This window comes from Caloenas nicobarica, chromosome 3, assembly GCF_036013445.1.
Source record: "Caloenas nicobarica isolate bCalNic1 chromosome 3, bCalNic1.hap1, whole genome shotgun sequence".
Classification (NCBI taxonomy): domain Eukaryota; kingdom Metazoa; phylum Chordata; class Aves; order Columbiformes; family Columbidae; genus Caloenas; species Caloenas nicobarica.
In genome coordinates this window covers 3068751-3081975 of record NC_088247.1, presented here as the reverse complement: position 1 = coordinate 3081975, position 13225 = coordinate 3068751, and the positions used below count along the sequence as shown (strand labels likewise).

Genomic DNA, 13225 nt, shown 5'->3' with positions numbered 1-13225 from the left:
CTCGGCTATAACAAACCAGGAGCTTCATATCTACTTATCACTCAGCACCTCTGTCAAGAGCTCAAGACTCAATTCATTAATATTTGTTCACAGAGTGGCCCTTTAGTTGCTTTGTGGAAGGATTTTCCCCTATCAAATATTTGATTTTGTAACAAATTAATAGACCTGTGGTTTGCTCACTGTGCATGATGTTCATTTGAGGTGCTGTCCTACACAAGGATGCAGAGATGTTGGCATTTTGGAGATGCTACTTTAATGTAAGTCACACATGAAGGGAAGGGACTCGGTATATTCTTGGAGTCTGAAAACCCAGTGTCAGTACTTGACAAAACAAATGCAGGCCTCTGATTCAGAAACAAACAAAAAAAAATACATACAAACTTCTTCCCACTCTGATTTCACTATTTGGATTTAGATAATTCATTTGAAAACCAAATCCAGCCTAGCAACTGTCTCGAAAATTGAGTAACCTCAGGTTCAACTGTATTAAAAAACTTCGGCTTCAGGCAAAACTGATGGAACAGCTCATTCGCAGCACTTTCACCAAGCCCTGGCCCTCATTTGATGTTTTCCTGATTACACTTACATTGTGTTACAATTTACCGGCAGCACTATTGCTTTATAATATATTTTACCACTCGCCGACCCTGTATGCATTCGGCTTCATCAACAGCTAAAGACGCATGGCTCAATGCATATTCATCGCTGTCTTGCCATTTCTCAGCTGTGAAAACAGCTGCATGAATCAGCAACAAGTTCCACAACTTAAAACAGACGTAACCTTGCAGGAGACTCGGGCTCAAAGCGCATTACAATTCTCACTCATAGGCTGGTGGGAGTTGGGGATGCGCTGCACTTAACTATAGTATCTCTCCACTCAAGCATGGCACTACCCTAAAGGTATAAGCTCCATTAGTGGTTCAGTTTGGAGTAGAAGTGCGTTCTTGTAGGAAATCTCCCGACCACTGTCACTTGCCATGCTTTGGTTCACATCGCAGAGTGGTCTGGGGATGGATGAACCCAATTATTATTGATGGAGCTAAACCAGAAAGGCACCATTGACTTCCATCTGCTGGTGGCACGTGGTCCAGAGGACCAAACTGCAGCTGCTGAAGAACACACAAAGGGAGTGGAGCATCTCCCGTGTGAGGAAAGGCTGAGGGAGCTGGGGCTCTTGAGCTTGGAGAAGAGGAGACTGAGGGGTGACCTCATTCATGGTTATAAATATGTAAAGGGTGAGTGTCACGAGGATGGAGCCAGGCTCTTCTTGGTGACAACCAGTGATAGGACAAGGGGCAATGGGTATAAACTGGAACACAGTATGTTCCACTTAAATATGAGAAGAAACTTCTTCTCAGTGAGGGTGCCAAAGCCTGGCCCAGGCTGCCCAGGGGGGTTGTGGAGTCTCCTTCTCTGCAGACATTCCAACCCGCCTGGACACCTTCCTGTGTAACGTCACCTGGGTGTTCCTGCTCCAGCGGGGGGATTGCACTGGATGAGCTTTCCAGGTCCCTTCCAACCCCTGACATTCTGTGATTATGTGAAATGCACATAGCGTGTTCTGGATCCTCAGTATAAACTGGTTCTGCAGATCTGCTCCTCTCAGCCCACACAGAGCGTAGACAGAGTTGACCACGGCTCTCTGACCTCTAGAGAGGAGCCAACGCTGAGGTCAGCCTGTCCCAGAGGCAGGAATTCATGATATAAACCTTGCGGTTGGATGGTTTTTATGCTCAACAAACAAAAATGTTTCCTTTACATTAACGACCCTACCTGTCTTCATGAAAATACTCATCCAGCAAATAGATCATTTTCTGTTTGGAGGCCATTCTTAGACCTCTTCCAGATCCTCAGCTCAAAAAGACATCTAAGAGCATATGCACAATTATTCGGTGAACAAATCTAGGAAAAAAAATCTCCCTGAAAAGGTTTGTCAGGCACTGGAACAAGGCAGTGGTGGAGTCACCATCCCTGGAGGGGTTTAAAACGTGCATAGACGAGGTTCTTAGCAACATGGTTTAGTGCCAGAGTTAGGTTATGGCTGGACTTGATGATTTTGAGGGTCTCTTCCCACTGGAATGATTCTATGATTCTAAATAAATAAACTACATTTTGGGTTTATTCATTTGCTGTGCCAAAAAACTCACACGTATTGCAGTTATTGTACTGGTATTTATTTTAAATTACTGCTATAATAAGGGAAGTGGTTGTATTACATTCACATTAAAATAATGTAATGCAAAATATTTAATACGAAAAAGGATTCCTGAACATATTGTTTGCTCAGCGTATTTCCAGTACAACCATTCTGCTGCTACTGAAATGTCACAGTAGATGATATTGTAGATATTGTTGTTGATAATAGGTAGAAACTGCACATCCTCTAGGAATTTCAGTACATATTTGTGTGTTTCCTTAGTTGGCAACACAGCCCCTTCCTTCCCCTTCCTTCAGTGCAAAAAACACTCTACATGTGATCACTTATAGAGTTCTGCCTAATTATATAAATGTACTAATTATACACACTTTTCAAATGGTGATAGACTTCAAAGTAGGTAAATTTTAAATTGTGCCATTAAGAAAATCTATTTGATGATGGAAAAGTCTGCAATATCATATTGCAATCTTCTACACCGTAATTTCACTTTCAAGTCAGTATTAATTTAATGACAAATAACAGCAGAGAACAGTAGAGTTGAGAAAGCAAACTGAAAACTGTGAGATTTGCAGTGTGCTGCTGGTCAGCAGATGTTAACAAAAAGGATCAAAACCAATTTGGAAAAGCAATGGCTCTAAGGTAAACTATGAGTAGAAAGAAGTTCTGCATGATAGATGTGAATAGCGAACCTTCAGAAACCACTCTGTTAACAAAGATAAACACCCGCAAGACTGACTTATCCCCAAGTGTTCAGCTACTCCTGAGAAAACGTACACGTCATTGAAAAACTAATTGACATGCACAGTTATCACACTGCTAAGAACGACTTGGAAATGAGTTACTTGCAGTTCGGAGCATCTCTTTGCATGCAAAATATCACCAGCTGCATGTACAAACCAGGCCAACCAGCGCACACGTAGCTCAGCCCACCAGTGTCATACACACATTCATGAAAACCAAACCGCCACGCAAGCCTCTAGCACACGCACCTCATGTTCATACCTTGGTACACGCTTCTGACTGATACAACCTCGCTCTTCGAAAGACAGTTTTGTAACATGAGATATTCACCACAAACTCTGGTTCTCCAACATAGCTCTTCAGTGAAGTTATAAAACAAGGGAGTGCAAGAAACCTGATATTCTTTTAGCGCTACTTAATATTTACTCTCTCCATTGCTCTGATGTCCTAGGTGAGTAATTTATTTCATGTAAGTTTTAAGAATTTCTATATCTCTGCTGTAGAATCTGGATCTTGCATTGTCAAGATCACTAGGCAGATCAGACAGCAATTAAAATGCAGGAACGCTACAGGACACTAATCCCTCTGCCTTTAGTTAAATAATAGTTTATCTGGCAGGGAAGAGACAGAATCCATCTTCACTGAAAAACAGAACTGTGTCTAGAAAGAGAAATGGTCAATCTTCTCTCACACAAATCCCAGTGTCAAAACAAATAATCTTACTAAGTCATGGGCTGCCACATTTAATCAAAGACATTTACGGAATGGCTTGATAGAAGTATCTGATAAGCAGCAGGTGGGTGATCCCGAGTTACCAATCTCAAATATTGATCAGGACTTTCCCCCAATGTTCAAGAACTCTAATGTCTGATATTTTGGCTACACTTTAGAGTATGAGGTCCAGATGCACTTGAACAGCTTTCAGATCACAGACGTTTGTTCTAGCCAACCCACGTGAAAAAAAACCAAAAAACCCCAAAAAAACAACTCTAGAAGAGATTAAAATTGTCAATGCATAAGTAGCTGGATTTCTTTCTACATAGTTAAAAAATTACTCAACCAAAAAAAAAAAAAGTATTCATAAAAGCTGGAATTTAAAGCAAATACAGTGCAAGTTTGGTATCGGAATAAGGAGTTCCAGTAGCAACACGGAGACAATGCGCAGAACAAAAAGTGATTTTGTGTGAATAGGTGACATGTTTGACCTCTGCTTATATGTGAAGCAATTCCATGTCATGCTCAATGTTACCTTTTGATATTCTTCCTTAGATCTCAAGGCAGCGTCCATCTGTTCCTGGGAAAGCGTGTAGACGGCCGAGCGATACTGTGTGCCAATGTCATTACCCTGTCGCATTCCTGGGGAGAGAGAAAACACATCACACCGTGAGGATCAGCCTCCCTACCAGACTGGGCCGCAGGCACAAACTCAACAGACCTAAATTTAGGACGTCCCATACACCCAGATTAGCACAATCTCTTCCGTGCATAGTCGGTAGGTATTTTTAGGAAGTCCAAGTCTTTCTTTGGTTAAATAGTCCTGAAAAGATTCAAGTCTGAAAGCTCCTTTTAAATGACATGCAAATGAAATGTGAGCATTTTACATTTTGGTACATCAGACAGTAGTCAAGTACAGATGTAAAACCTTAAATCACCAAGCTGCAGTTACTGTAATCAAAAGTACTCTTAAAATATTTCTTTTGAACCATGCAAATGGCTACAAAAAAAAAAGTTTATTTTACCAAGTGCTTAAAAATTTTCTTATGCTGGAGGAGTACTTCTTAATGGGAGAAAGGTTCAAAATACCCTTGGAGATAACAAGTTATTCTCCTCTATTCACAAAGCAATGAGCTTGCTAAAAGATCATGCGTGTATTGCTGAATTATCTCTGAAGTTATCAATTCCTGTCATCTTCTCCACTCGTTATGGAGAGAAAAAATGACTCTTTCGAAGCTCTCAAATCTGAGCTCCCAAGGAGTCCGACAGAGAATTATGCTAAGGAGAAGGCTTAAAGAAAGTCTGGCTGCATTAGTACCGTAGAATGACATTCCTACAGCTTTCACAATTTTTTTGAGTTTGGGAGAAGTAGAAAATATGTAGTAGTATATAGTTGTATATGTGTATACATGTAATCTCTACTAAATTCTACTTGCAATCTACATGTGGATAATATGAATGGGAAAATAATACAATACTTTTATTTATATAATACATCTAATATTAAGGAAAAAAAAAGCCCCTAGTTTTACATACTCAGTAACTCCTTGAAATTATATCATAAATGAGTACTTTTGGTACAAGGATTAGCCACTTCACTGCTGATAAATGTAATCCCTTCAAAAGACTAGTTCTATGAAGTTGCTTATGTCCGAATTTCTAAAATATGAGATGGATTCTACCTACGAAACTATAAAATACTGGGCCAAAGCAGCGAGAAGATTATTATCCCCTTAGGCGACTATTCCAGATCTGGTTTGGCATCATGCGGTCCCGGGCAGCCACGCTGGCCAAAGGCATCGCTGCCTCTCATCGTCATCCATTCCCCTTCCCTCGGGCAGCAACACTTGTGTCCAGCTTTGCTGTGGATGATCCCATAAAGTCGAACAACAGCCTTAGAGAGGAGTTTTAGCCTTGAGAACGACCCAGAGGATTAGTTTTGCGGTTCCTGTCGTTCGTAACCTCATTCTCAATTTTGCATCCTAGAGCAGAACTTTTCGCTTTGCTGCAATAAAACGTATTAATTTTGAGTTTGGTGTTTTATTGTGAACTTGGATAACGGAAAAAGCTGGAGTGAGTGCAACCCCAGACAAATTGGAAATGATCACGATTTGTCTTTTGACCGGCGCCGGGCTACAGAAACCCCTTTGAAGATTATCATCAACTCTCAGGACGATGGAGATGAAACGGAGAAAAACTGTAGGTCCTGCTACCCCCAAGCAAAGAGCAAGGGGTAGAGAAAAGCCTATGGTACTTGGGGGGAAAGACGCTATCAACGTAATACTACTTATTAAAACATGATGACTTTTATCTCTCTTGTACTTTCCAAGTAAACAGAAAAATGCTTTAAAGGATAGTACAATAAACAAATGAAATCCGACTGAAATATTGATGAACTGAAAGATGCAGAAATGTTTTCAAAGATGCATTTGGACAGAAAGTCCATTCAGTGACCAACAGTATACATGAGTGAATGTGATTCTGAAAAATATTATGGAGTTTTCTGATGATTTGGGTTACTTTTTAACTGCTAAAATGTTACATTGTTACACAGAAGAAAAACAACTCAGCTCTTCATCAATACTTAATAGTGTGGTCTGCAAGGCAGAGAATATTTTGCTCATTTCTTTGCAAGTTATTTTAGGGTTGTAGGGAGCTCTTGTAAAGCCAGAGCTACTGAAGAGTAAGATATAAAATGAGTACAGGCCAGCAGAGCATTAGTTTTGCCAGGATATGTTAATGCTGATTGATGTTTCAGCTTCAGCACTAGCATTCTACAAGTCTATTTATTGCTTAACAAACTACTTAACAGCCGACTAGGGAATAGATTACAAAAATCTCTATAAATGGAGGATCACTACATAGTGTGCCAGTTTCTAGCATCCATTTCCAAAGAATGAGTTTAGCAAGAGCTCATGTGCACGGTGCTCTGAGTGAGAAGATAAACAAGATTATTTAATATATGCATATGCCCCATTACATAGTAATGGAGAAGTGGTCAGCTTAATTAATTTATTGAAGGGAAGGTTAAGAGGAGAACAGACTCTGATTTACAAATACATATATAGAGAAATAACTTGAATAAATCAGGCTCTTTATTCTTGCCAAAGTTGCTTAACTAGGTAGGGCAACTGAAAGCCAAAGTATACAAAATCCAGATGGGAAATAAGGCAACACTCAGATGGTGAAGAGCATTTCTCATCAGAACAATGCACCTGAAGCCACATCCCTTTCCTGAGAGCTTCATATCCAGGACAAAATCATAGATATACATTTTCCCCAAAGATACACCAAAGTGCAAAGGGCTGCACAAAGTCAGTAATGAAATTATAAAGTTAAGGAGGTCAGACTGTGCAATAGTAACAGCCCCTCCTAGAACTCAAGTGTTGTCTTGCACTGTTAAACCATTCACTAGCTATGAAGAGTGAACATATATTGTAAAAATTATCCCAAAGTGTAGCCTTAACATGATCAATCATGCAATCTAAAATGTCATTTATTTCTACTTGTTACTTAAATGAATTTGTACCTAAATCTCCCACAATAAGCAGCTAATACATTATCTAACCCACAAAGACTACAAGATAATAAAATAAAACAAATTCCATGTGCATAGAAACAATCACTTGCCACTGTTGCTGTTATTTGTAATGTACTTCACATGTACAAACTTATTTCTGAAGGGTCCATCACTGAATTTTTAGAACCCTCTGGCAAGACTTACCTGTTGAGATTCACTAACTCAATGAGTAGCAAATAAGGTAAGAAATTCAATTTACTAAACAACTGTGGTAGGATGACCGAGCTTAACAATCTTGTCTTCGTCTGAAAGAAGGTCTGCTGAATAAAAAATTACTTCTGCTTGGCTATCCAAAAATCCCACGTCACCTTAGTTAACTTTCATTCCTTTGCTGAAATGTCTTCCTTATTTTGTCTGACATAACATTCTGTCTCCCTCTGTTAACATAACACCACAGTTATACACGTTAGTCTTCAGATAAGAATTAGAAAAATACAAATAATTAATTTAATAATGATGCTATACATATTGGAAGGTATTACGTACTGCTAAACGAAAAGTCTACATTGCTGCCATTGATTCTAGCTACACTGGATGCACATTAGACTCCATAAAAGCTTTCTGCCGAGACGAAGAACCAACTTCTGATCTTTGGTGCACCAGAAAGGTTCCACTGAAGTCAAGAAATTTCTTCTAATTTTATAGTAATACAATTAAAACCACAAATAATCTCCACGGGCTTCAAGTCATTCACCTTGCCTACATCATTCCACATGATTAAATAGGACTTAACCTAAACTCATATGTTAAACACCCTTCAAATCCAGTACCTATTGCAAATTGCAATCAGAAATTTAAAAAAACATTGAGATTCGGAAGTACTTTGAATGACCACTATCTTTGTTACATTTTCACAGAAAAATGAATAAAGCTCTTGACATTATAGATTGGATGGATTAAAGCAATATTTATTATCGCTAATGGATGCATTTCAGGATCAGATGTCCCATAAAAACTCTTTGCAAAGAATTTTATGATTATTCTGACATGTTTTTCAACTGTGCCAAACTCCATTTTTAAGAGGTGCGTATGATTTTGCTTTAATTCCAAGTCAAACCAGTGAATCAGGTTTGTCTTAATCTTCACTACTGAAAGAAGGAATAATTCCTACAGAACTTCAGCTTTACATCTTCAGAGCATCTGGGTCTTCTAGGCAAGGAAATGCTGATTGCCTACAACTGTTCTTCCACAGGATGTCTTAAAGTCACTCTCTATGCAAAACCTGCCAATTTGGGGACAGAATTTAGGGTAGATCTAGGAGATAGCTTTTTTCCTCAAGGATATAATGTATGGTGAAATCTGTAAGTAGGGCATGAACTTTTTCATTCCAGGCTGAGATGATAATCAGGTTGCTTCTTGAAGATGTTAAAAAATAAATTATTAACACTGAGGAATGAGGTCTCTGGCAGGAAGAAAGGCCTTCACCAACTCTTTCAGAAACTTTGCAATGAAAGAGTGAAATAACACAGAAAAAGCTTTCTCTGCAGCTGTAATGACCAGTAGATACACTTTGAGTGATCTCAAGCCCAATTCTCACCAACAGGTATTCTGAAGAAAAGCCTCTGGAGGCCTGAAAGCAGAACGTCCTCTTACACATAGCATCAGACTTGATCCACTTTGTCACAAGTTCCCAGTTGACTCGTTCCCAGTGTTGACCAGAATCTCTATAACTAGAGACAACCAGGTTGACTTTCAAGGGCTACCCAATGCCCCTGCCATGATTTGGAGGAAGCCAAAGTCTAGGTGACTCATCTGATTTGTATCTCATGGCCTCAAGTTGTGTCAGGGGATGTTTAGATTGGATATTAGGAAAAAACTCTTCCTGGAAAGGGCTGTCAGGCATTGGAACAGGCTGCCCAGGGCAGTGGTGGAATCACCATCCCTGGAGGTGTTTAAAAGGCATTTAGACGAGGTTCTTAGAGACATGGTTTAGTGTTTGAGCTAGGTTATGGTTGGACTCGATGATCTTGAAGGTCTCTTCTAACTGAATTGATCCTATGATTCTATGATCCTAAGGTTCAGAGAGGAGGCAAATCCTTGACCTCCACGTCAGGTCCTCCAGGATTCTGACATCAGAATCCTCTTGGCCAGCTCAGGGTTTGCAAGATCACGCGGTTTCATCTGGCCATGCTTTAGTGATGTCAGTGGTGCAAGACAGTACCTGGCAAAAAGGCAAATATCTGACTCCGTGCACGGGTGATCAGGGACACATCCATCAGTAACAGGAACAAATACACCCTGGAGTCAAGAGGCCGGCATTTGCTGTCGATACCCAAGACAAGGAAAATCAGTTGCAATGCCAAGAACAGCCTTAAAAATCTCTCATCAAAGAGATGTTTAGATAGAGAAGGTGATTTTAGAACTGATAGAAAAGCATGGAACTTCCACACCTCTGGCAAGATACAGAAATATGTGGTTTTCGATTCAGCTGCATGGTGCCAAAGAGCATAAAGCCAAAGCACAGCGCCTGTGTGAGCACTGGCCAGTAAGCTCTTGTCTCTGGAGAACCAGGGAGGATGAGGGCATCTGGAGCTCTAAATGTGTTGAGATTTTGGCCATGGATCATATTTAGGAGTTTCACTTTGGCTGACCAAAGCACCTCAGTGGTTCTCAGCCTGGACCGCTCTAGAGAACGTAAAATTTCCTCTCTGCGTCAGCAGAGACCAAAACACCAATTAATCAAAAAATGCCCTAAAAAGCTCAGTGCTTGTTCTGACTTATGCGAAGCAGAAATTCGTGGCCACAGGATGGTAGATGGAAAGGACAGGGAGCTGTGATGGTCTCCCAGATCCTCCAAAAGGAGTAATTCTCAGATTAAAATTGCCATGCAACACAAACACATTGCCACTGGAAAAACTATTATTTGCCCAAATGTAGATAACAATCAAAGAAATGGGTCTGAAAAGCTCTCTTACCAACAATGATATCTTCTGATGCGCTTGGGTAGAAATGACTTAATTTGGTCTTTCCCATATTCTTTGGCGTCAAAGTGGTAAATACTAGTTCTCCTTCCATCTGAATAACTAGAATATATGGAATTATCCCTGCTTCTATTCAGCTGGTCAGTGCTTTTTCCTTCATAGTTTCAGTGTCTTCTTGGTTGGGGCAAAGAGTTGCCCCTTTAAAGAGTTTGAGTTTCTGATGAGATGCACCTTGGGTAGGTCTTTGTGCATCCAGTCTAACTCCAGAATATCTTGAAGTCAATAAGAAATAGGAATATCCACAGCATTAATAAAAAATAATTAAAAATATTTAAAAAAAAAAACCAAACAAACCAAAACAAACAAACAAAAAAAACAAACAAAAAAACCAAAAAGCACATATTTCCCAGTACCATACATTTTTTTTTTCACCAGAAATGGAGAACTAACTGCAAACAAGCCGATTTGTTTCAAAACAGTGATTTTTGAATATATTACCTACAGAAGGCTAAAGTAAAACATACTTTATTTTATTGGCCAAATCAGGGATTTCTTTTGAAGACTCAACCCTCCAATGACTTGCAAGTAATACTTAAACAATATTCCTTGTCTTCTCTCCATTTAAAAATAATAAAAAAATGTAATGGCATCATTCGTCAACCTTGCTATTCTCAGAGGATCCCAAGCATAATGGAGATAAATGACTACGGTCTGCTGGAGTTTTCTATGCCACCCAGTGAAATTTTAAAGGGCAGTTCATAGGTCTTATTTTTATCATATTTTTTTTCTGTGATTTATAGACTTTTCTGCAGCTGTCACTTATTTTCTTATCCCTGCAGAAACCTCATATACCAATTGGTCATTTTCTTTTCCCCAATCAATCCTTGCTAAGTTAAGACTAATAAAACTCCTTCTTCCAGCTCATCATATAATTATTTAGTAAAAATCAATTGCACCATGTCACCCTGGCTTGATGTCATCACTCACTGTAATGATTACATCTATACAGCTTTAAAGTTGCCAAGGGAAAGTAAAACTCTTTATAGCCTATGATTAAAGGAGAAAAATGTTAATAGAAAAGAAGATAGTTGCACTGCTGTGGATTGAGAGTTCTTGATGATTTTCAAGGTGCTGGGGTGCAGGACGGATAAATGAAATATAAGAGAGTTTTTCTCAGATGGTTACAATACATTAATGAGCTTGTACATATTAAAGAAAACTTTATAATTATACTGTCAATAGACTAAAAGGTTTACAAAGCTGTCAATATACAAGGTTTTCAGTGTTAAGAAGAAAACTATAGTTTTGGTTTTCCCCATTTGCTTTGGGATCAAGACAGGAAATAGTTTCCCTATAAATTCTGACTTGCACATGTACTTAGAACACCATGGCTACAGCAATGTTTTTAATGTCTGGTCTTTAACCTTCGTAAACCCACCAGAATACAGGTTTTCTGGTGTAGCTTTGACACTACAACAGAATCATGGATTTGATGGGGTTGGAAGGGACTTGTGGAGGTCTCCAGTCCAACATTGCTCCTCAAAACATCAGCAGCTACAGCGGGTTGTCCAGGGCCTTGTCTGGTCCAGTTCTGAGTATCTCCAAGGACAACGACATTACAAATTATTTAGTTCCTTAAGATTCCTGGAAATGTATGCTTGCAGCCCAGAAAGTTAAAGGTTAATTTTAGACAAGTTTTTAGACTTTTTCTGTCAGAAACGGACAATAGGACCTTTGAGAGGTGCCTCGTCTTAAAAATCTGTCAGAGACTGGATGAACATAGGATGGGAGTGAAACCTTTTAGAAGTATTTATTGGTGAAGCTGGAACTAAGCTTCCAGGTTTAGGCAATCAAAAGCTGACCAAACATAGGTGCCTAATTTGGGGTGAGTCAACCACGTTGACTAGATCTTCACTGAAAACTGTGGGAGCCGAGACACTCCATCCCTATGGAAACACCTACATTTAGGTGGGTTTATCTCAGTCTTTACCGCACCTGACATGTCTACGCTGGTCAGAGAAATCCGACCAAAGATCTTGATAGTCTTGAAGATCTTGGTAGTCTTCAAAACCAAATAAACGCATTGAGCAGAGATGTCTGGAAGAGACTGGAGGACATGACAAAGGGTCTAGGGGAGCCCCAAATTTTCTAAAGCATAACTGGAAGACTGGCAGAATGCACCAGAGGATCTGCTGAGGTGAAAGACGTTTCTGTTTAGATATCTGATTTGAGTTTTCATTGCCTCTTTTCTTCATGGAGTAGTTGTCTTGTGATGCTTACAAAAAGCTAGACAACTACTGATCTTGTGATAAAATATAATTAAGAAACACAGAAATTCAGATCAGGTACTACATAGAGCTCAGCTATGGAATCACACAAATTTGTTATTGTTTTCTTTATGTGCCTTCTCCTTTCTCTTCATTTATCTGTTGCTCGCTAATGTCTTGCCTAAATTTAGGCAGGTGTTAACACTATTAATCTAAACCTACTATGATCCACCAGGTGTTATTGCAATAGTAATAAAAATAATTAGTGATAATAAAAATAACGGTGTTGTCATTTGCTTTTATCAGCAGATAAACTCATGGGACCCTGCTCTCTCAAAACACAGACGAGTATGCTCTTATAAATATGCAAGAGCAAATTGCAGGCAGAGAAAAACAGCCATTCACTGAAAATATTGTTGTTTAGAATACAGTCGGCTTTGACCTCTTGTACCTAATTATACATGAAAACAAAGATTAAAAGCCTACTAATAATCACCATAAACTATGATTAATGATGCCATGCTTCAGTGCCTTAGATATCTAGACCCAAGTACAGTAAATTCACTAGTGGGTTATTTGAAGAAGAAAAGAATATTTGGTACTACTTTGTTTTGACTTTGTCTATTGCGTTCCTTGTATAAAGATTAGGAACAGTCCATCAAAAAAGTCTGCAGAAAAAAGGCCATCTGGGGTTGCTCTTTTCTAATTCGATAAATACAAATGCAAATCCAGCTGCTGTTATTCATACCACACACCCACAGATATTTGGACTTCATGGATATTTGAAAGCTACTGAAGACAGTCCTAACTATTGAGAAGTCCAGCTTTTCCTTCAGCAGTTAAA

The 13225-nt window shown here is 39.2% G+C and overlaps 1 protein-coding gene across 2 annotated transcripts in view; it reads right to left on the bottom strand.

Annotated features, from left to right (window-relative positions):
• Positions 1-13225, bottom strand: part of MSRA (methionine sulfoxide reductase A) — a 302120-nt gene that overhangs the window by 94204 nt on the left and 194691 nt on the right. For both annotated transcript variants that reach the window (XM_065631686.1, XM_065631687.1), the window contains one exon: positions 4149-4255. In XM_065631686.1, the coding sequence (XP_065487758.1) occupies positions 4149-4255 (107 nt within the window). The remainder of the gene's footprint in view (positions 1-4148; positions 4256-13225) is intronic.